The 24,320-nt window shown below is 37.5% G+C and overlaps 1 protein-coding gene across 4 annotated transcripts in view; it reads left to right on the forward strand.

Annotated features, from left to right (window-relative positions):
- The window catches only part of foxp1b (forkhead box P1b), a 39,757-nt gene extending 24,739 nt beyond the window's left edge, over positions 1-15,018 (forward strand). For 3 of the 4 annotated variants that reach the window (XM_079340490.1, XM_079340489.1, XM_079340491.1), the window contains exons 8-15: positions 1,191-1,274; positions 4,693-4,897; positions 5,051-5,127; positions 5,808-5,909; positions 6,729-6,850; positions 7,676-7,745; positions 7,917-8,083; positions 10,600-15,018. In XM_079340490.1, the coding sequence (XP_079196616.1) occupies positions 1,191-1,274; positions 4,693-4,897; positions 5,051-5,127; positions 5,808-5,909; positions 6,729-6,850; positions 7,676-7,745; positions 7,917-8,083; positions 10,600-10,744 (972 nt within the window). In that variant the 3' untranslated portion in view covers positions 10,745-15,018. Of the gene's footprint in view, positions 1-1,190; positions 1,275-4,692; positions 4,898-5,050; positions 5,128-5,807; positions 5,910-6,728; positions 6,851-7,675; positions 7,746-7,916; positions 8,084-10,599 lie in introns of those variants that run through there. The other variant, XM_079340492.1, reaches the window with a different exon arrangement.
- Positions 15,019-24,320: the final 9,302 nt, after the last annotated feature.

Below are 24,320 nucleotides of genomic sequence, written 5' to 3' on the forward strand. Positions count from 1 at the left end.
AAATAATTTGTCACTAGAAATGTGTGATGTATGGTAGTTCGGTAGAGACGTTTTTTATTATTATTATTATTTAATCTAACTTGGTTTCAACCTTTTAAGATATTTGATCATTTTGGACCAATAATGATACTCTGTAAAAATTATTACATAAGTGGATAAGTCCACTGTTAAGACTGAAACAGCAGGCTCAATTTTGGTATTCAGTATTTAATTATGTTTCCTTAACATTTTTGAGACAAATACAAATCTGCGTGTGAATATTTAAACAACACTCACAGTACTTCTGCTTCAAAGAGTGCATTGTCATGGCTGTCTGTCATTTGGTAAGCCATGCCTAAAGTTGAACTTATTTATCATTATAAAACAAACTATGTCATTCATAAGTTTTTTTTTAATAAACTGCATTTACAGTTACAATCTAAATACAAGGATGATGCGTAATTATTTTGTAATTTATTTCTTTTTATGCCTTATTCTCATGAATGATTCATATTGAGGAAATGGTTTAGCGCAGTCTACCAACCAAGTTAAACCAGGAGCCCCGTGTACAGACACAAAGCCTCCAAGCAGGTTTAACTCTTAACCCGTCATCTGGTGCATGTCAACCCCCACTGTGTTTTTACACATTACCTCTTCTCTATAACTTTTTCATCAAATAAAGCCAAAGAGGCACAAGAATAATTATAATATACATTATGATAAAAACAATTCATATGTAGACAGATTAAAAAAACAACTGATAGTGAGTGTAAGAAATAGGGTTTACAAAACTTCTAATTTATACAGTGTGTCTTCAGTTGCTTAAAAAAAACTTTCTGACACCCTGTTATTTCTGCTCCGGTTATGCATTTATTCGAAATGATGAAGCAAGGGTTTATCAGACTGACTTTCCCTTCATACAGCCTATCACTGTGTTTAAAGCTAACAGCTAAGACCAAGCTGAGTGTTTGACTGAATGGGTCTGGGCTTTTTATCAGCAATGAGACAGTAACTTTCAACCTGAGTATTTAAGACTGTAGTTTTAAAGTGCAGAGTGCCTGAAATACAAAAACAATTTTCAAAACATAAAACTACAATAGGCAAAAATATTTACATTTACTACATAGAGATAAAATTAATTAAGGCAGAGAAATGGATAATTCTTGCCTTTGGTAATTAAAGACATGGAATGTTGTCTGTCCTTATTACAGCTGGCAAAAGACAAAGAGCGTCTGCAAGCTATGATGACGCACCTCCATGTGAAGTCCACGGAACCCAAAGCAACCCCACAGCCCGTGAGTATTATTCTTTCATACATTTCCTCGCTTGCCCTCCTCCGTCCTTTTGTTTGTCTTAATTGGCACACGTTAATCCATTCCATTAAGTATCCATTAATCCTCTCCTCCATATTCTTAATTATCTGCTAAACAATCATTTATACCTGTTTATGAACAGGATTCAAAAGCAATAAAAGAAATATTTGTAATGACACTACATATATATATATATATATATATATATATATATATATATATATATATATATATATATATATGAAAAAAATGCATTGAATAATCGATATAATGCAACATATCCACTTAGGTTGTCAAAATTACAAGTAGTTGCTGATGACATGAAAATAAACAAATTATTATATTAATGAATTACTGGCAATGGGGATGATGACTTTCATTTTAATATTCATTTTTGAAGTATAAAATGCTTCCAATTTATCCTCATTTATGGGTCAACATTTGTCAAGAGCTCCTCACAGCTATCTTTTAAGGCTTAAGATATTATACATTTTAGTCAAACATTCATATAAAATAATATAGTTTAATAATAATATTTTGTCACATATTCACATGTCAGAAGAGACCTCTCTTTTTTATCTTCTTAGCGGTTTGTTCAGACAGCTCAACGTGGACGGATCATTTGACTTTAGGGCATGAATCTGAGATCACACACTACATACTGTATGCAGAGTAAACATGAAGCAGTCAAGTCTTTCAGCATTCTTCGATTATTTATCATTTATACCCGGATCATTAGATGATTTATTTATACTCGCAGAGGTGGCCATGGACAGGCAGAATCTGCATGTTCGCCATTCCACCAAGTTCAACTGCTAGAAGGACAATAGGCTGTGTTAAAGCAGTGCGTGTGCCACACACACTGATTGTGTAGATTTGAGCGCAAAACAAAGGCTATGTCCCAGGGACATTTGTATATGAAAAGTGGTAGATACGGCAGATAGCATCTTGAGTTCACTTCCTTTCCTCTTTCCCCGGGGTTTGAGAATGGCTGTGTCAGACCTTAGCATTAACACTGTCAAAGGGGCATTGTTATTCAAATAAATTCCATCCCTACTTCACTGCTGCTTTGCCTGCTGTGTGCCACTATGAAATGCTGTGATGAATATGTCTGGCTTCAACTTTGTAAATGGTGAACTTGCACAGGTCCAAGGCCCAACTTAAGCTTGGTTCAATTGAATCCTGAAAAATCTTCTGAAAAGATGAAGAATGAAATTATTTTCACTGAGTTGAAAGCAGATAAAGTACATCATCTAAAGAAATAGTTATGTTTCAAAATTGCTAGATTTGTTTGCCTATAATAAAGACATGTATAAGAAACTGTTGTTGTTCAACAAAGCAGCTCAGATGAATTTGCTGGCTTACATTTAGTTATAATTAAAGACAGACAAACTGATATAAACATTCAAAAAAGAAAGTGGATTTGTTTTATTCAACTGAGATGGGGGTATTTCACAACAAATGTAGCACATTTGAAATTTGTGTTTTGTGTGTATGCCTGTTTCTGTGTGTTTGTATTTGCCTCTGAGTGTGTGGGTGGGTGTCTGCACTCAGTGTCACTAAGCATTCTTGTCAGAAATCTGACCTTTTACGCCATACATAATTAAGGAGGGACTTTTTGTTTATTTTCTTTAGCAGCTTGCCGAGTCAAAGCCAGTATAATTAGATCACCAATTACCATTTAATTAATTTCAGTCTGAAGTCTCATTTTGTCTAGGCACTGGAGTGAGCCAAAATGGTAAGGCAAACAAAGGCAAGGCTATTACCAGCCTGTCTGGCCTATTGTTGAAGCCTCTCTGTGTTTATTGCTACGGAATATGGATGAAACATGAAACAAAGCTTGCTAATCCACAGGAAAAGAAGTCAACACTGCAGCACGTTCTATTGATAGCATTGTGTAAGAAACATGCAGCCCCAAGTGTGATTTATTTTGCTCATGATTTGAAGTAAAAGGTCCTCTGTTTATGTGGGTAACCCTGTTGTCTTCATTTTTACATCACAGTATTAATGTAAATTATCAGAGCAGATCCAGTTTGCCCTTTAAAACAAAAATACATTTTTCAAGACTCAAAATTTGTGTGGTAGCCATTTCCAACTTTATCATTAAATTCAACAGTTAATTTTACTTATTAAAAAGGAAAATAATTGAACAATAGATCTTTTTTTTTAAACCATCCATTACCTCTGACTAATATCAGCAGAAATCAAATATTTGACTCTAAATCATCAACAAATTATGTCAAAGAGGAAGTGTCCCACTAACATTGTTGCCCATCTTAAGCTCTACATTTGTCTTAAAAAAATTTTTTTCTTTATCTCATAGTCATGTTTAATTCTGAAACTTGCCTTCAGCAAATTAGCAATTACAACAATTTTGTTGGAATATGTATCTGTGTCAGTAGTTGTCCTGCCAGTTATAGCTCTAGCAAGGGGGGCAGGCTAAAATTTTCAGCTTGACTGATTCCCCAACATGGAAGCTTGGCACTTAGCTTGAAACTACCACTTTGTTCTGAGTCATTAATGGCTAAATGTTTCTTTTGCAATGCTTTTGCTTAGCCTTTCCAAACTTAGATGCAGGCCTCAAAACTTTCTCTTCAAACTTTTCCATAAAAGTTCTATGAGACAATCTTTACCACAGCCATCAAAGCCAAGACGATGGGTCAGTCAGGGAGAGTAGTTGATCATCAGGTCACCTCAACAAGCAGCTCACAAAGCCTGTCAATACATTTTATAAAACATACATAAACAAATTATGTTTAAGAGGTATTGTCCCATATTCTTAGCCTTTTCAGCTCACATTTCTGTCTTTGAATTGCTGTGGCTGAGTTGGTATAGTCAGTCATGTCCTAATCAGAAGGTCGGGGGTTCGATCTCCAATTCCTGATGTGTTCTTAGGCAAGAGGCTCCCCCTGCTTTATCAGTGGCGCATTAATGTGTATGAATTTGGACAAGTTACTTTTGATGGTCACTTTACATAGCTGCCTTTGCCATCTGTGTGTGAATGGGTATTTGTGAACTGTGGAGTACTTAACTCTAAATAGTTCCCATGCAACAGACCCGCAGTGGGTGATTGTGATGGGGGTGTGTTGTCCAAACAGGACAAGAGGAACAAAAGATTTAACAAAGGCAGAGAAAAAAGAAAGGCGGGTTGTGGCCTGATGTGCCAACAAGAGAGAGGAAGGGGGAGCAATAGAGTGAAGAATAAAAGAGGTGGAGAAGCAACACTCCAGGGTCGCTTTCCAAACATTCGAAGAAGTTCATGGATCACTCAGTGGCCACCTTTAATTAGAGAGGAGACGTGCATAATCAATAAGGTGTCTCAGACACAGGGGTAATTAGTTGACTAATCTTTCTTCTGTTTTTTTTTCTCTGTATGTGTCTTTGGCCTTCTCCGCTTCAGCTCAACCTTGTCTCCAACGTCAAATTGTCCAAATCAGCCCCTGAGGCCTCTCCCCCTTTGAGCTTGCCCCATACCCCCACCACACCCACAGAGCCCCTAACACCCCTGTCTCAGACCCATTCTGTCATCACAGCTAACAGCATCCACAGCGTAGGTTCCATGAGACGGCGCTACTCAGAAAAATACAATATGCCCATCTCTCCAGGTACGTCAGTGAGAATGAAATGTACAAATACATTATAATAATAAATACATTTATAATTCTATAAATTGCCTTATTAGTTCCTGATAGGGCATTACAGTTGGGACCTGATCATTTATTTCATTCTGACACAGTTTGTTAATTTTCTGTTTTCAGATCTAAATCAGAACAAAGAGTTTTACATGAATGCAGATGTTAGACCACCATTTACATATGCCTCACTAATAAGACAGGTAAGGAATTTTCCTGTGCTTCTCATGCATTTTATTCTTGTGAAATATCAACCTGTCTTGTCATAACAAGAAATACAGCATATATACACAGAGATAGGTCAAAAACTACCAATTGGGGAAAAAAAGTATTTCTCTGTCTTCTCTATCAAATCTTCTCTGTTTCTTTGTTGTAAAATTCAAAATACAAATTTGACAGAGACAACAATTGTTATTTATAAATGAGTGAAGCAGTACATGATCCAATAATAACAGAAAAATATGACAATTGCATTTGATTAAGGTTTTTGTGGTTATTGCTAAATTCATTTCACACAACAGTAGGGATGAACCTGTTTTAAGATGACCAGTCAATTACAGGCCGGCCACAGTAATCTGGGATCTTAGGAATTAATCTGAGTTGGCCATGTAATCTGCCTGAGAAATGCTTTTGCTTGCCTTTAATTTTTACTTAACAAAAGAAAATTTATTCAAATCTACACTGTTAAATGAAAAGAGCAGAGGGCTTCTATAAACAGAGTCGGGAGGAGCATACTTCACATAGACAGTTGCTTTGCTGTTGTGTGTGTGTTTTTTCTCTCAAGAGAACACACACTAACACACATCCCACTTGTGAATTATTGATCACTTTTTGATGGAGGCAAGATTGTTAATGTTTTTTTCTGTCACTATTCCCTATCCAGGCAATCCTTGAATCTCCAGAAAAGCAGCTAACACTAAATGAAATCTACAACTGGTTCACACGAATGTTTGCATATTTTAGAAGGAATGCAGCAACGTGGAAGGTAATTTGTTGCTCTTCACGACATCTTTATCCCAGAAGGAGACATTGTGTAAATGTTAGGGAGAATTATATTTAAAGAGAATTGAATGATGTCCAGGCATAATAATTCTATAAATGAACTTCTGTTTAAGTACAGAATCATGAAACACGGGACATGATAATAAAATGCATTGTGCCAATAGGTGGTATACAAAAATAGTCAACTAAAAATTATATAAATAGTCAACTAAACTGTCCAAATGAACTGCTCTTTAACAACGAACAGATTAATTAAATGAAGAAGGAGAGGAATTTGTGCATTCTTCTAAATGGGGAAAAAAGAAGAGAAAAAAACATCACTCTGATATGTCTCTATTCTAGGTGGCAACGTTTGACAAAGCAGTTATTTGCCAACTACCTCCAACTGTGCCACTAGACTAACTTTGGCATGGACCTGTCTGAATTTAACCAGGCTTCACATAAACACTTCTGCCCTTCCTTAGAGGCACAGTGGTGCCATAATAATAGATGCTTATCAAACTACCAATAACACACTGAACTGAGTTATATGTATGCACTCAGACTAGCTTGTAGAGAAGCAAAGAGACGATGCAAGCACAGTTTCAAGTCTAAAAAATGCTTTGAAAAAATTGTAATCAGAAGTGGCAGTTATTAAAAAAGGAAACGGTATGTATTTTTTTTTTTCTTTGGAAAACAAAAAATAAATAGTAGGTGTCTCCCCAGTAACAAATATTTTTTGGATTTTTTTTTTTTTTATCACATATGTTCAAGAAACTGATAGAAATGTTCTTTTCTCTCTTTGTGTTTGCATGAACCGCAGAATGCCGTCCGGCATAATCTTAGTCTTCACAAGTGTTTTGTGCGAGTAGAAAACGTTAAAGGGGCTGTGTGGACAGTCGATGAAATTGAATTCCAAAAGAGAAGGCCTCAAAAGATCAGTGGGTAGGTTCAGCCCTTAAAACCTCAACTATAGCGTCGGTCTCACTGTTCACATACAGAAAGAGACTGCTGCTACACATTCTCATTGTCTCTGTGCCATAAGTCCCTGCTTGCTTTGGCTGGACCCCCCCCCCCCCCCCCCTCATGATTTCATGAGCCCTGTGGTGATTTCTCATAAACCCCAATGGCTTTTTTATTTTGATCCTCACCATTTTCCCTACTTCACGTGTCTGTCTATCTTCATCCTGTGACTGTGCTGTTGATCACTGCATATACGTCTGGCTGCCCCTCCCCCCTGATTTTGTTTCCCAGAGTGCCATTTGCACCAACCTTTCCCTGTATAAGGGCTTTGTGAGAGTAGCGGATGAGTTTGGGTCCTTTTGGACTGTGGATGATGAGGAACTTTGGCGTGCCCCCCCATACAGTGAGGTCTCCCTCGGAAAAACAATCTTGATGAGAACTCAGTCAAGCTGATTGTACAGTAAGCACTTCTGCCTGCTCTCCGTCCACTGGCAAAGCCCACCCTTCCCCACTCCCCCTTTGTCATCATGTCTGCAAGCTTGCCATCCTTCATGCTTTCTTGAAATCAGCTTTCATTCTTTTCTGACTTCTCATAAAATGCAACGTGTTTAAGATAGCTGTTGGATAGTGTCAAGTGATTCATCATTTTGGGACTAAGCCTTAATATCCACTACACCGGTAAATGTATTTACTTGTTATACAAAGTGCATTGATTTCCTTTTTGAAATATGATACTGTAGCAGAGAAATGCATGTTATGTGAGCCATGTGTTTGCGGTTGTAATTTGATTTTTTGTTTTGTTTGTAGAAGTCCAGTCTTAGTGAAGAACATTCAGACTGGTATGGGCTATGGTCCAACCCTTTCTGCTGCCTTCCAGGTAAAAATAAAAACTTACTTCATATAAAGCGGAACTCCAAAAGACAATACAAAAAAAATCTCTCCATCCCTTTGCCTGTCACAGACTCTTTCTTTTGAAAGATTCCAAACGGAGAAAGTGCTGACAACTCCCTTCAGTTTCACATTTAATGCTACGGGCTTTGCTTTTCAGGCTTCAATGGCAGAAAACAACATACCTCTATACACTACTGCTTCCATTGGAAGTCCTACCCTTAACTCCCTTGCCAACGCCATCCGTGTGGAGATGAATGGAGCAATGGACCATGGAAACAGCAACAGCAGTGACAGTAGCCCAGGACGCTCTCCCTTGCCAGCTATGTGAGTGGCATCCACACTTTCTATACCCACCAAAGTCAGTGTTACAAATCAGACGAGTAGAAAAGAGTTCCAGCTGATACTCCACTGTGACAGCAAAACACTTAATATATTTAGAAATAATTGTATTTTCTGACCAAAAAGGGACGTATACTATCAAAGGCACGGCTTTAGATGAAACAGAAACAATGCTGACAGAACAATAAATCATGTAGAGAGGAAATAGAGAGGTGTGTGTGGGGTCATGGCCAAAGCTGTGGCTGGCCCTCTGTGCAGAAAAGGAAACTCCACCTTTTTGACTGAAGAAAAGGCCAGAGTCACTCTATTATTCTCATAGCAAGTTTATGAACTTGTGTCCTGCTGTCTCTCCGAGTCCTTCATAATCAGCAGTCCAATTTCTTAAAATATTTTCCTATTGCCAGATCAAAGTGTCAGACCTTTTGGCACTGGAACTGTAAAACATGAACAGCAACACCTTTAGAATTGCTTCAAACTCTTAAACACCCATCCCCTCACTAAAACCACAATTGGACAAAAATTGAATGTGAAGTCATTATTTGGGAACATTGCAGTCAGCCTGGAAAACCACAGCTCCCCATTCGCTTAGTGTACAGTAGTGTCTGCTAAGCTGTTTGAAACCAAGCATAATATAGCACACTGCATCATTTCCAGATGTGGGGGCAGACCATCAATGTACATGTTATGTAGACTCAGGGATGGCCTCCTGAAATGTCTGAGCTAGGAGGAAATTCAGCCTGAATACAAAAAGTGTGCTGTAATGAGCTCCTGGCCAAATAAAGGAAAGTGCCATCTCTAATCACTGTGAACATAGCTCTGAGCATGGCTGTGGAACAGGAAAGGCAGAGACAGGATGGGTGTGTTGGCCTAAGGCTGCCTGCTTCTCCCTCTACCCCTCTGCTATCTTTAGGCTGATAGAGCTGATAGTCTCTTTATCTGTAATTATGTGTATATGTTTTATTCGATTACAAAGTTGCCAAACTAAGTAGTTACCTTCACCCTTTTTTGAAGAAAACACACTATCGTTTTTATGACAATATACAGCAGCAAAATCCCTTTAATCCTTTTTCATAGAATTAGCAGTTAACTGACGTGTAAAAATATACATTTTTTACTTAGGTGCTTGAGCCCACTGTTAACTATGTAAAAACATGCGTTTTCCATTATGTTATGAAGTGTGCTGTAGTTTGACAGCAGGAAGCTGTTCAACACTGTAGAGAAATTAGGGCACTTCTCTTTAACAGCAACACAGAAACGTGTTTCCAGAAATGGCTAATTATAAGTAAAGTGTAAAATCAGCATGCAGTTCAATAGAATAATAATAACAATTTCATGTCTGCCCTGCAGCCACAGAGTCAGACCTGAGGCAATGGCACTTGTGGAGTTACTTTGATGTGAAAATGATACAAAAGCTGACTTTACTTTTTCCTTTTTTATAATTTACACAGAAATATGTCAGCTCATTTGCATACAAGTGTCTCCATCACAATAGTTGCAAATCACACGCATCCTGCCGTGAATAAATCAAATGCAGTCTTTGGTGATGAAGGATCTGCCAGTTGTTCCTTGTTCTTGTAGTAAATGAGCCCAGTGTCTTATCCTGACACTGTTTTACCTTTACCTCAGCATCCTGGCACCACAGGTTAGAGCGGCAGGTCCCCTGCAGCTGCTTATAATGTTTTTTTTTTTCCCTCCCTCTGCCACAACCAGGCCTCCGCTCCCTCTGTGCTTTATTCCTGCTCTGTTTCTGTAATGAGAAATTTGGCAGATCTCATCTCTTTAGTGGCTCTTTTGCCCAGGCTGTGAGCTGGGGGGCTCATGTTTTTTGCCTTGTTTACAAATGACAGTGTTATTATTCTCTTAAGGGCTCTGTTTCTTATCACAGTGTTGTGCCGAGTGCGCCGCTGCTGCTCTCCTTGTGCGCCTTTTCTGCCAGAGCTTTTCTTCCCTTATTGACACTTGGTTGAAAATATGCATTAATTCTGGAGTTTAAAGCATGTACAGCAGCGTCTGGTCGCTATGTTTGCTTGAAGTTGATTAATGATAGGAGCCGGCTCAGGGTCGTCCTCTGGAGACCCGCTTTGCAGGTTGTGCATGTTAACGAGCAGGAAGGGGAACACACAGCGCGCCGCTGATCATTCGCCACCAGGAGGCTGACAACAGCAGTCCACTCACTCCCGACAGTCCATTCTCTTCTCTTCTCGTCTCACATTGTTAATCTTCCTCATTTATCAGTTCTAAGTGAATACCCTGTTGTCGGTTGCCATGAAATAAAAAGCCTGCAGCTTCGCCGGGATTGAAAAACCTCAAAAGAAAGCTTTAATGATCATCAGCGCCAGTGAGGCCCAACATTTGTTTTTGTTCCCCTGTTTCTTTCTTTATAAACAGAATCAGTACAGACATATAGTCTATATATTTTATACCTGAGTCTGTAAATGGTTAGAAACAGGAAGCAAGTCAAAACAACTGAGCTATATTTTTAGTTTTTTCTTCTTCCCCAGGCATCACATTAGCGTAAAGGAGGAACCTCTGGACCCCGAAGACCATGAAGGACCCCTCTCCCTGGTAACAACTGCCAATCAAAGTCCAGATTTTGATCACCACCAAGATTTTGATGATGACCAGGGCCGAGATGACATGCTGTAACACTCATGCTAGCCCATCCCCTGCTTTAGAGGAAGAGGCAGTCTGGGTCTTCTTGGGAACAGAAATCCTCTGCAGATAACAAACACTGACTTGCAGTCTCAGCCACTGTTGACAGCTCTAAAATGTCTCCAAGATAACTTTTTAGTGCCATTGCAATACAAGATAAAACTTACTCAAAAACACTGAATTTTTGCGGTTAACTTTTTACTTTTATTTAAAAGTTATGCTCAGAAACTGAAAAGCTCTATTTCTTATCTTGTGTTTGTTACACTTGTATGGTACAGGAGTGACATGATTCATTGTCAGAAAGGCCAGAGAAGACTGTACTTGGCGGACTGTGAGAGCGATATTGTCTCTACCCACTTCACTTTCTCTCCCTCCATCTCTCAACCTAACGCACCTGACCACAAACTGAAAAGAGAGAGAGAAAATGACTGACATTTAATTTACACCCCCAGCAGATTATGTTTGTGTGTGTGAGGAAGAGTGTGGGTTTTGTTAATTGTCACTGCCTTCAACACTTTTCACTGTTTTAGTTCTATATACTTTGAGATGAATGTTGTTTTTATTTGGGTGATATTTACGTTGGTATTGAGAGTTTAGGAAAAAAAGACAATGGTTTTTTTTTTTACATTTAATGTTGTTAATTGTTGCTTTTTTTTCATTTGAACTCATCAGACCTCATGATAAACTGTGGAGATTCTATACAGTCAGCACTTGATTATGAATGTTTATAATTTAGTTTCATGCTATTCCTTTAACCCATGTATGAAGCGGAATGTCCGATACCAAGCAGCGGTTTTGTCATTTATTTCAGTCTTAAAAAAAATCAGCAGTCTGATGTGTGTAGCCCACCCCTCTACTACTATAACACACACGCACACACACATACTTTTCTTCTCCTTCCCCCCTGCTCATGAAGTCCATTGGCAATGCACTAATCATCATGAAGGCTTTCTTCACGCATCAATGAAGTTTAATTTAAGATGTGAATGAGTGACAGAAAAATCATGCAGGTTATGATTTATCCTTATGAAATTAAACTTCAGATCAGCCCCTCAAAGTGAAGCATGTTGAGCTGCAACACAATCACTTGCAAGCTTTTTTTCTTTAAAGGAAAATGAAAATCACAGGTGTGCAATGGTGAGATAATGTTTTAAAACAAATAATTGTGATATACAAAACTGCCATTATTAATTACACGTGTCTGCTCTCCTTCACTGTAATTCCATTCAGTGTTGCAAGATTAAGAGGCATTCCCTGTTTTTTTTCTTTTAAATTGTGGAAAATTCTCAAATGTAAAATTATAAGCCATTGTTAATAATAGAGCACTGGAAGAAATGCTTTTTATTGTTTACCGACACATTATTCATTCCAGTAGTTGACAGCCCAATACACACGGCATACGCAATTCACTGGTTGTGGATTTCTCAATATTCAATTTCATCTAAATGCTGGAAAAAGATGTCCAAAGCATTAAACTGAGAGGTATTCACAAAGATATGTCATGCTGCACCAAAACATTTTGGTAACTTTTGGTAGAGAGTTACATTTTGAAGAGACCATGAATTTCAAGACTGCCATTAACCACTTAATTGTTTTTATTTATTATTAGAATTTTTAGTCTCTATTTTCTTTGGCATTATTTTTGTTATTGATGTGTTGTAATATGTTGTTCTATGTTTACCAAAGATAAACTACAATGTCAATGTTGTGGGTTCCATGCAATAGCAGATGAGGCCAAATATCTTTCCTTCTTTCTCTCCGATCGCACAATCGCGTTATCTGGGTTTGAGCCGGTGACAGATTGAATAGGAAAAATACTACTCAAAAACCCTAGTGTTTTCATCAATATTAAAACCAAAGGGGGTGTCTTGAACAGGGCAGCTGCAGCAATGTTTGCAGTGTCCAATACTGAATGGGAGGCAGAGAGTCTGACACCATGATGACCAAATTAGGGAAAATTTGGTCTTTTGGCCAGTGAGTTGAAAAGGGAGCTATTTGGTCTAAGGCACATTTGTGTGCTTACAAAAGGGTATGTAGATAAAGGACAAAATATATGAGTAGATGGTAAAAGCTTTTCAGACAATAATGTGAAATGGATTCTATACTTCAACTGGACCACACAATGATTCAATTTTACTCTTCTTTTATTATAAATTCATTTGTATCCTTTTACAAATTATTTTGTCCCGCTTTTTGGGGTTTGAGTACACAAGACTTTATGATTTTGTTTAGTTTTCTGTCATTTTATTACTTTTTATATTACAAAAAACACTCCTGTCAACTAAAGAGCTAGGTACTAGGTAATTTATGGCAGACATTGTTTTTATTATTGTTCTAATTTTTTAAGTTTACTGCGCCTTAACTAAAAATGAAAAGGTCAATCAGTGGTTTCCAGAAGATGTATTTCTTATTCAGGCAGCTGTAAGATGACTCAGATGATTTTGAGAACAAGGATAATGCTCATCTACAAACCTCCCTGTAGTCATGTTGATTTCTTTGATATTCAAAATGGAGGAAAAAGTGCTGGTGGGATTAGAACATTCTCAGCATGTGTAGCTTAAAATTACTTAAAATGACAGCATGAGAAAACCGTTTGTATGCATTACTCAGTTCAAACATTATAGAATGATTCAATTAAATGAGGAAAAAAAGTAAACACACCAGTTGCATTTTAGTTGTATGTCTTGCATGTGAATTCTGATACTTTAGAGAGACAAACATAAACTAGACAGTGAAATTAGAAATTGTTCATTTGCAACGCTTCATCTTTATTTGCCAACCTAATCGCCTGATGTTCATTATAATATTACCCAGCTATGAGTCACAATCCTGTTTAAGTCTGTTTTCTGATGTAATGATGGGTATTTGTAAGGATGTTTTAAAAGGTGTACATACATGTCAGCTTAGCCCATGTCTTTCTCTCTCTCTCTCTCTCTCTCTCTCTCTCACTCTCTCTCTCTCTCTCTCTCTCTCTCTCTCTCTCTCTCTCTCTCTCTCTCTCTCTTCTCTCTCTCTCTCTCTCTCTCTCTCTCTCTCTCTCTCTCTCTCTCTCTCTCCTCTCTCTCTCTCTCTCTCTCTCTCTCTCTCTCTCTCTCTCTCTCTCTCTCTCTCTCTCTCTCTCTCTCTCTCTCTCTCTCTCTTATATGATCTCTTTATCCTTTACTCCTTATCTCCACCTATTTTGGGATGAAAAAAATAATCTGTGGTCTGGTGTTTTGCTTTATCCCACTTGCTCTGTATTGACTGTTCAGTTGAAAAAATTAAGATAACTCCCCTATATGTACAGCAAACTGTGCTGCAAAGGAATTTTACTTATTAATCCTTGCTTTAAAATCAGAGAAAAAAAAAATACAACACAAGTTTCTGGTTGAGCTGGACGGGAAGGCTGGGCGAGGGGGATTAACCCTGATTTGGGATTTTAACTGTAATATAGAAAACAGACTTTTCTCTGTTACCATGACAGAAGCATTTTGTACAGATTTTTCCCACATTGTGTTAAGCTGTTTTTTGATACTTATTTTCATGGTCCAACCACTGCCTTCTGTGGCTGTATATTAATAAAAGGGCACACATTTATATTTCCTCAACAAGACTGAGATATCTTGCATGGCTTATCCCAGGGTCAAAGAGATATTGAGGGATATCGGTGGTGGGGGGTGTTAACTGGTCAGTCAAAAAGAAAGGGTTTATCGATCTGATATTTTATATGAAACTCATAGGAAATTTAAAAAGTGCCAAGGTGTAAAGAAAATTGCTGTTTTTTTATTGTTTGTTTGAAAGTCTTTTTTCCATGCATCAAAGATGTGTGCTTATCATCCATTTAATGTAGACTGATTCTGTTTGACATTAATAAATACTGTTTTTTTAGTGTCATTGTAAATGACGTAAACTAGGAACTCAAGCAGGTAAAAAGTAAGATGCTGCTGAAGACTTGCGTCCTTCAAATTGCAAATTAGAGGCATTTGATCTCTCAAAATCAGTGCTGGCACCTGAGCTAAGGCATCTTTGTTTTATGCATTGCCATCCATCGGGGGAGGCAAGCAGGAGCTGTCAGGGTTCGGTCATCCTGCTAGAGCTTTCTAGTCTTTTTTTTTTTTTTTTTTTTTTTCATATTTTTGCGAGCGAAGTATGATTGCCTATCAATTCCATCAGTCTGTAACCCTCTCATCATTCCATTTGTCTGATGCAGACCACTCTGTTGTAGTCAGTGGCGCTGACTGAAGTGAGCATTCTAAACATGCAATAAAATGCTCATTGTTCAGATTTTCTCCCAAGTCTCTCATTGTATATTTGGTTCAGTATGCAACACAAAGCTGCTTATTTTATTTAATCACAGTCAAATAAACCTAGTAATGTAAGCTTTAGGACATTCTTACTATTTAAGAATGAAGGCAACTTAGCCATAACATATTTTGACTTGCACATATAAGTCACACATTTGCCACAATTACATCCTTTCCTAATATTTAAGTCATTTCATTGCGAGTCACTCAATAAGGTAAATTTGTACTGCCATACAAATTAATCTAAGTGGACGTATTAACAAGTGAACAGTAACAGTAGTGTCCTCCCTGTGTTGTTTCTCGTTATTTATGTTGGCGGGCGAGTTCTTATACAGACGTTTCTGTCATCTCTTGCAGAACTCTCAGCTCAACCTGAACATTAAATTATATCGTAATTAAAAGGGGACAGTAAAAATGTCTTTTTCCTCACAGCAATTTAGGTAACTGCATTTGATAAGCTATAAATTTGAACAACATTAAAATTCCAGAAATAATAGTGATATGGACCTGACAACGAGAGCTAACACTGACGATTTTTATGACAGTGTTGCAGGTCATGATAGCCACTAAACAGGAGGCAGAGTTCAAGACTAAGCACTTTTAATCTTGTGAAACAAGCAATTACAAATACTTGCATTGATTTGTTAAAAAGCTTTAGAGGGCATAAATCCTTTCTTTCTGAGCTTATTGCTGGAAAACATAAATGTCAAGTATATTATTAATTAAGGCCTTTGAAAGACAAGATTTAATGGAAACGATATAAAATCACAAGCAATCTTCGGGTAAGCAGTATTTCACTAAATGGTCAGGATAATATGTGTGGTGTTTTTATGACACTGATCACAAACCTGTTTGGAACACACAAAGTTAAAGGTAAAAAAAAAAAGGAATGCTAAGTGTTTTCATGTGCAAGGTGTAGAAGCTTTCACCCAAATACATCTTTGCATTAACCTCCAAAATGATCACGTTATTATAGTTCATGAAGGATGAGACATTTTCAGAAAAGTAGATTATTTAGCATAATGATTTATAAATGTGTCAGTGTTTAGTATTTGTATTGGTGAACAAATCCAAGATGGCAGTGACCCTATGATATTGCACAACCTGTAAGTATTTAGAATGTAGAGGTGCCACTTTGGATTTACAAATCAAGAATATCTGCAAGGAAGAAAGTGGAAGTAGAGATTGTCGCCACATTTTAAAATTTACTCATATACTGAATTTTCGCTGTGAAAAAAACTGTGGCGATAATATAGATCTGTGTGCTGCTGATCTGTGTGAAAACATGTTAATTTATATTTTTAAAAAAAAGCAATGCCTACTGTCATGAATACATTAATATTTTTTTCTCTCTCAATGAAATCACTCAACTTAATTCTTAAGTACTTTTTTCTATTGTATTGCTTGCATAAATGGGATTAACCTGTTATGTGTTGCAACGCCAGATCAATTAATAATAACAGGACCACAAACCAACCTAATTAATCCCAATTCTCAATATCAAAACAAAATCTATCTATTACATTCAATAGCAATTGAGTTTAAGTTTGATGGTGAACATCGCATATCACACCAAACCATTCACACCCATTCACACACTAACAGGCAGTAGTTGCTATGTTGTGAGACCATCAGAAGTAACTAATTCCATTCATAAGCATTCATACTCCACCGATGAAGCAGTGGGAGCAATTGGGTTAAGTGTTTTGACCAAGGACACACAGGACATGTTGCTGTATAGGAGCTGGAGATGGAACCCTCAATCTTCCAGTTGATAGACCACGACCCTACCAACAGAGCCACAGCTGCCCAAGTAAGGCACTATCACAGTCCACTGTGCAAGTTGTGTTTAAAATGGAATGGTAAATTGGATTTGAGCTTATATAGTGCTTTTCTGTTTGAGTAGTCAGAAGACTACTCAAACCACTTTTACACTGCATTTCACACCTACAGATTACCTGTCACATACTGATGACAGTGGTTGCTATGTTGTATCATCCACCACCATCAAAATAGAGAGAGCAATGCAGTGTTAAGTTTCTTGCCCGAGGACACATCGGAAATGTTGTCAGCTCAGCTGTTGAACCCTTGACCTTCCGGTTAAGAGATGATAACTCTACCAACTGAGCCACCACAGCCGCCCTGTTTAAATTCACTTAGATAGTAAAAACAAATGTAGACATATGCTGTTCACTTTTTTCTAATTAAAGCATGGCATGGCCTCATCCATTCACAAAAGAGCTTCCGTCAGAGCTGGCAAACTCCCAACATTGCAGTGAGGCAATTAGCAGTCCTGTAGTGTTTGTTATTCATGATTTGATGTTAAAAATGGTTTATTAAGATGCGCTTCGGGCTCTGGTGTGCAACAGACCTGCTTGTAATTAGATTACAATTATTTGTCTGTTTCTGATATTGTAAACTGGCACTTACTACATCAGATAAATTGACACACTGCACTGCTTGGTTTACCCAGTAATTAAAACGTGTTCTGTTAATTAGATGATGACCACTTTATTCCAGGGCTCTTCTGTTTGGGACTCCTCGACGGCTCGCTGTTTGGATCATGAGTTGCCAGACGCTTCCCTAATCAGCTCTTGTTTTGTTTCAATTACCACCTGCTGTTCAAAAGGCATGCCTCGCTGCCCCCCACCCCTACACACACAGACACAGTAACACCCACTCAGACACAAACACACACACACACACACACACACACACACACACACACACACACAAACACACCTACACACACACACACACACAAAACAATATCTCAAGGCTTGCTTCACTACCAGCACAGCTCCAACACAACAATCAGTTTCAGCACTTGCAGATGGGCCTACTTTCTTCTTTGTTAATAAGCACAGATGGATCAGAAAGAGAGTTCAAGCTATTAAAGAAGAAACCATAGAAAGTACAAAGGTACTCATCACATCAGTTACCAAGCCTCTTGTGAGAAGCCAATGTTAATTATGCTTAACAAGTAAAAAAAACTGAGACGCTCAGATGACCCTCTCTTCTGATAAAGGTTTAACTTGGGGGAGCTGTTTGATCCACTCACAGGTTGAGACAACTAGCAATACACTTAAGTTGCTAAGATGTGAATTTACTGTTGGCACTTATTGATGTTATTATAGTAACACAAATCCTCCACATTTATACCATTCTCAGTTTTATTTTATAACCTGGTGTGTTGCTTTCTATTCTATATAGGGGCCATTATAAGATTTAGCATTTCATAAGATTTGATATCAAGTTGTAAGTTTTTTGTTGAAATTCAAAATAATACTTGAAGAAATAGTGCAAAATGAATCTCCACAGGTCGTTTGTCATTACTTTAGCACCAATTGTGTCAGAATTTAAATTGTATTTTTATATACTGTAGATAGCTTTCACTACCAACTGTTCACATTTCTTTTCACTTGTTGGATGCTTTTATAACTACACGGTTTGTTTTGCTTCCCATGTAAATCTAAACCAGTTTCCTCCATTCTTTAAATCATTAAAACACGTTTACCTGCTGTGAACCTTGATTGAGAAAGAATGTGACTTTACTCTGATTCCTTTCTAATCTTTATGACTGGCATGTTCATTTTTCTGAAGCTGTCATTCAAAACACAAACATGAAATGTTGGTTTTAGAACGAGAGACCTGGCAGAGTGAATTTCAAGTACTTATTCAAATATTTCATTAAAATGTAAATTTTTCAGAACCCTGTACGTCTAGCTGTGCACAAGGCATGACTTAAGACATTATGAAGTTATAACAGCATTGCTCTCTGTGATGCCAATTAACTGGTGGGAGGACTTTAATGTCCTTACCTTGTTTTATCGCTGCATAATAGTGCGACAACAAATGCATTACATGCAACAAGAGTTTCAGGTATTGACATGTAAGATTGGGGCACTGGAGGAAAAAGAGAAAACATGAAGCTGTTTGGTGAGTGGTGGCTAATACATTCTGTTATCTTTATAGTGCAAGTGAAATGATTACAATTAGAGCGATTTAAAGAAACAACTTTAAAGTTGTGGGTTGCTGCTGCTTGTCAAACAGCTACATCGGAATATCGGAAGGATGAGAAAACAACTGCACTACTTGTACTTGGGCAGTGCATTCAAATATTATTACTTCAATTATAATTTTTGTTTTTTTCTATTTTATTATGTGAGGGATTTACACAAACTCCATCTAGAAAAAAATGTTTTTGAGTTCTTGTCAAGATCAACTTTCTCTAATGTTCAATGAACTACACTTAATATTCATAATCATATTTATCTATTATTTAAGCCTGAATGATCTTGTTGTCGCTCTGATTATTAAGAATTGTTCTCTCTTTGGTCAGTTTCATCATCGATAATGAATGACCCCTGCTCCTGCGATTGAACCAGGCCATACTTTGGTGAATATGTTGCATGGACTATGTTTATGTTTTACATTTTGTTTTCAACCAGCTTAAATAAAGATTAACACTGGATGCCCATTTTTAGAGTAACTTTACACTTTATAGTTGTTGTAAAGTGCGATGTTTAAAAAAAAAAATACACCAATAAATACATAAAGATATTGACCATTTGAATGGAAGTTTTCTTTAAGTTATAGCTGGTAAATTTTGAAAGTTTAACCAGATATTGCATATATCTATGAATTCTTGATCACATTTGCTGACTTTATGCTGACTTTCTTTTAAAGCTTGGGTAACAAACCAAGTTGCCTTTTTTGTGAGAATGGATTGGACATATAGTGGCTCCTATAACGCCTTTTTTAATCAAATGATACTATAAAACCAAAATTATCCTGCTGACACTAAATAAAGGGATGGTAAAATGATTAGACCGTGAAGCAAGTGGAACACTGGGTCATTATTTGTCTGTTGATCTTGATGTGAGGTATTTATTCCTTCATGTTTTTCCAGTGATATCTTTGAACATAAAGGAACAAATTGTAGTGTTCTCCTTAAAGATGCAGCTTCTCATGACCCATGTTAAACTCCCTGCAAAATGATCAGTGTGCAAATTAGATCTTAACGCCTTAAAGGATTTCTCTGAGGTGTTAAAAGTTTGTCCCAATCCAGAGGAAAAATACTAAACATGGAGGCCATTACTTGTGTAGCCTGTCTAGGCTTACAGTGATGGAAATGAGCAGCAGTTTAATTGGATGTCTTATTCAGTTAAACATGCAAATCCCAAGCTAGGCTTCCTCGTCAATCAGTTATTCCTTATGTTTGCTTGCTAGAAGATGTATCAATCAATAAACACTGGCATGTTGACCTTAAGGGTGCCTCTCTGGCTTGTATTTGTAGTTTCCTCGCCTTTATCAGACAGTGAAACTTCAAAGTTAAGAACCTGCGGGTGTGTATTGCTTGAGGTTCCTAACTCTTTTATTTCTTTATTTATTCTCTCATTTTTAACTTGCAGGGAGAAGAAGACAGAATGGTTGCAGGTGGTGATGAAAATAAGAGCCATCCATCATTATTTATTAGGCATGAAAAAGATACACAATAATGTAATTTAACCTCTCAGCAGACAATTATTTCCACATATTGATAACACAATGCGAAAAGTGCCATGAATCCTAATATGATGTTTGCTTTTATTGGTGTATGATACAACCATAACAAATAATGTAATTGTATCTGGGAGGAAATGTGATTATTTGCAAATGATAACATTATAATATCAATCTGCCGCAGACGATGGTATCATATTATTTTGCTGTGCTTAACTAGTTACAATTTGCATTAAGTTATTATGTCTGGGTGGCAATAAAGACAGCTCTCTCCCTCTGGTCTGTGCTTTTCTTAGTTTCTCATTACAGCTCTGTATTATTCGGAAGGCTGAGACAGTTGAACAGCTTGCATGATTCCTGAAGAAGGAAACTTTTCATGGAGTTTTTGTATTTTTTTCTCAGCAGATCTTTACACTTTTGTCTATTCAAATCAAATCAAATCAAATCAAACTTTATTTATAAAGCGCTTTTCATACTTTTAAAAGTAGCACAAAGTGCTTTACATGTTAACATCACATTAAAATCACATTAAAATCATTCCCACCCTCCCCCTATTCATTTGATCTTATTTAAACAAAGAAGATTGATTGATAACTAATATGCTATTTAGTGTTCATGCAGGGCAGTACAAGAGAGGCTCAAACTATGCAAATGATCATGACAGAAACATAGAATACCTTTTCCATTAAAAAGTAAAATGCTTTAAATATTTGCATATAGGTGCACTCATTTGGGTATTCAGAATTTCAAGATAATTAACATTAATGAAGAAGCTGCTTGATGCACTGGCTGTCAGGCTCCATCAGGCCAACTGTGTGACCTCTTCTGTGTTTTGCATTGTGAAGCATTTACGCTGTAGTGAACTAATGACCAAGTCCGCCTGTGTAAAATTAGACTGTGCATCTATACACTTGTCTTCCTGGCATTATGACAATGTTTTATTGATAGCTCATTATTAGCAGTCCAGCAGTGAGGTGAGTTTGATCCACCCAGAAGATGCAAAGTGTAATAATGCCTTCTTAATTATTAATATCCCAAACCTAATCCATCTCTGCAGAGAATATGTACATATTTTAGTGACTCATTTGAATTTTTGCAACAAGCACACCTTAAAACCATTAGATGTCCATGGTAATGACAGGTTCAAATGGGCTGATTTTTAAGAATTAATGTGTTATTGCCATTTTATGGTTGCTGCTAAAAGATAAAGGTTTTCCTGTACATTTTAGATTTAGAAGTCATGCAGTGCCCGTCTGTACCTTCCCGTAGAGAGGCAAGCAGAGCACACACTGTGAGAAGGCGTCATTCTGCACTGGAGGCTAGAAGAGTGTTTGCAAGTCATTAGTGGTTTGTAAATGATATTTGTTCCCATGTGACATATCATTTGAAATGGTTTATAATAATATTACCCACTGGTGATAAAATAAGAGAGTCCTCATGCTAATAAAATACTATTCATACATTTTGTTTTTGAGAGAAAAGGGGTAGACAGTTCAAAATGCATTAGTTGTCAATACGCTGATATGAAATCTACTCTCAGAGGAACGTTACTCCACATTTTATTTCTGCTTTCAATTCGGATATAGTTGGACCAGTCAGGGAGTGTTTTGTTGAGTTTTTTAGTAACTTCACTTGGCATTGTTATAAAGAAAACTCATTTTTTGTGTATGCGTTTTGCTCTGTATTCTATAAGCAAAAAGCTTGAACTGTCACCTACTTTCTTAATTACTGATGAAAAAAATCCTGTCTTCCTCCAGTGTGTTTCCTGCTCATCACGCTGTGAGTCTGGTGAATAGGGAGTCATACTGCTGCACTAACACCATTTGCCTTGTATTTTATGAAATGAACCAGCGGCTCTGAGATCAATAAGCCCCCACAGTGAATACAAACAACGCTACTGGGTGCTTATCAGAAGCCTGCTGCCAATCAGTGGCAAGTGAAGCCTGCACCTTCCCTGGATACATCATTGGTCTTTGAAATTAAAGTTGACGCCTGTAATCCAGGGAAATGGTCCCTCTACTCTCGCTTAACACCGGTTTAGTTTCACACCAGCTGATGATAAAGCATGACAGAAATACAGAGCACTATCTTCGTGTGGGGTTTGATAGGTTCTGCCAGCTTATCAGGAAACAGACAGCTAACCTTCTTGTGACTGGCCCGTGGACAAAATTGAGGAGTTAATTTACAACAGAAGCCTTGCTGGGTATGAAATAAATAAAACCATTTTCTCTCTACAGAAGACAAAAATAAAGAAAAATAAGCAATTTTTAAACCCACCCTAAAGTGAGTAAATGTATAACACAGGGGGTTAAGCGCAAGTGATAGAGTGTATTCATGTAAATCCTCCCGAGCACAGCTGCGGGAAATTGACAGGGATCTACTAGAGCGCATTGCCTGTAAAGGGTGGGATTTACATGCCTAACTAGGGCTTAACCACCCTCCCATGAGGTTACCTGTTACTCTCTGGCCTCTGAGCATGAGTCTGGATGGGCTAAGGTTGCACTGCTTATTCCTAATGCTTTATTCATCTCCTCTTTCCCCACCATATCTGTCAGACTCAGAATTCGACTCATAAACTTCACTTGGGACTCTCGGTAGAGCAAATTTGCCGTGATATAATGACATAAGGAGTTTTGTTTGTTCTCTGCTCCGAAGGCCTAAAAACTTTCCAAAGGAGCAATCAGATTAACTAAAGTAAAAAAAAAAAAGTATGTACTGCAGGATGTGCTGAATGAGGCTGTAAGGTGTGAGTGCTGCTGCAGGACTTCTTTATGGGTAACTGATATCACATTAATGCATGTGTTTCTCCTTAGGAGAAAGTGCAAGTCTTTTCCTTTTGGACAGGATGTGGCTTAAGGCATGGTGGGCTTTGCTCCTGGCTCCACAGCTCTCAGATGAATCTTAGGCCCTGCAGGCAGATTCTGTAGACAGCTTATGGCAGTATGGTAGACTAAGCTTAAAAACTATTTGACCTTGTTTTTTCACAATACTCACATTTTTAGTGAGTGCATAGAGCAACAAACTTATGCCAAAGCAGACTCAACAAAAACATTGAAGTGTTTTCCTGTGAACCTACTGTTAGATTTTTACAAATGATTAAAAAACACAAAAAGTTACCACCAATTCTATTATTGCTGTCATCCTATCAAACAGGAAACTACCACTGATGCAAAGTGTTCCTTTTTGCCTCGCATGTTTTGTTTTTTAAACCCTCTAAACAATGATTCTCAGAACTGGAGCCACTGCAAATATAATTAATGGGAGACTTGCTGAGTCCATACAGGAAGTGGGCTTTTCAAATAAACACATTGTTTCCAAACTAATACACACCCATGTTGTTTACAGAGGGAAAACTGGGATGGGTGCAGACAGGGCCAGTCCACCCTGATTAATTCCCCTTTAACTCCCTCCTGTCAAAACTACTCCATAAATTAAAAAAAGAGAAAACCAAAAATCCAGAAAAGAAATCTGCTTTGTAGTGAAAAAACAACACAAAAGGTTACAAAAATACAGAGGAAACCCATTAATATAAGTTCTGCTTTTGAATGATCAGAAAACTTCCCATAATCATAACAGATTATCATGTTTTATATCAACTACGGTCAATATTGGCTTGATGGAAGACAGTCGAATATCATCATGCAGGGGCCCTTATGTAATGAATACGCTTTGCATGATCAAATTATCATCCCTGAATTTAAAATATCTCTGGATATCCAGAACCACTCTGTTAACCACTCTCACTTATCGCCTACTGCATCGATTTTTGTTTCAAATACTAC

The sequence above is a fragment of the Symphodus melops genome, assembly GCF_947650265.1.
Source record: "Symphodus melops genome assembly, chromosome: 4".
In the NCBI taxonomy this organism is placed as follows: domain Eukaryota; kingdom Metazoa; phylum Chordata; class Actinopteri; order Labriformes; family Labridae; genus Symphodus; species Symphodus melops.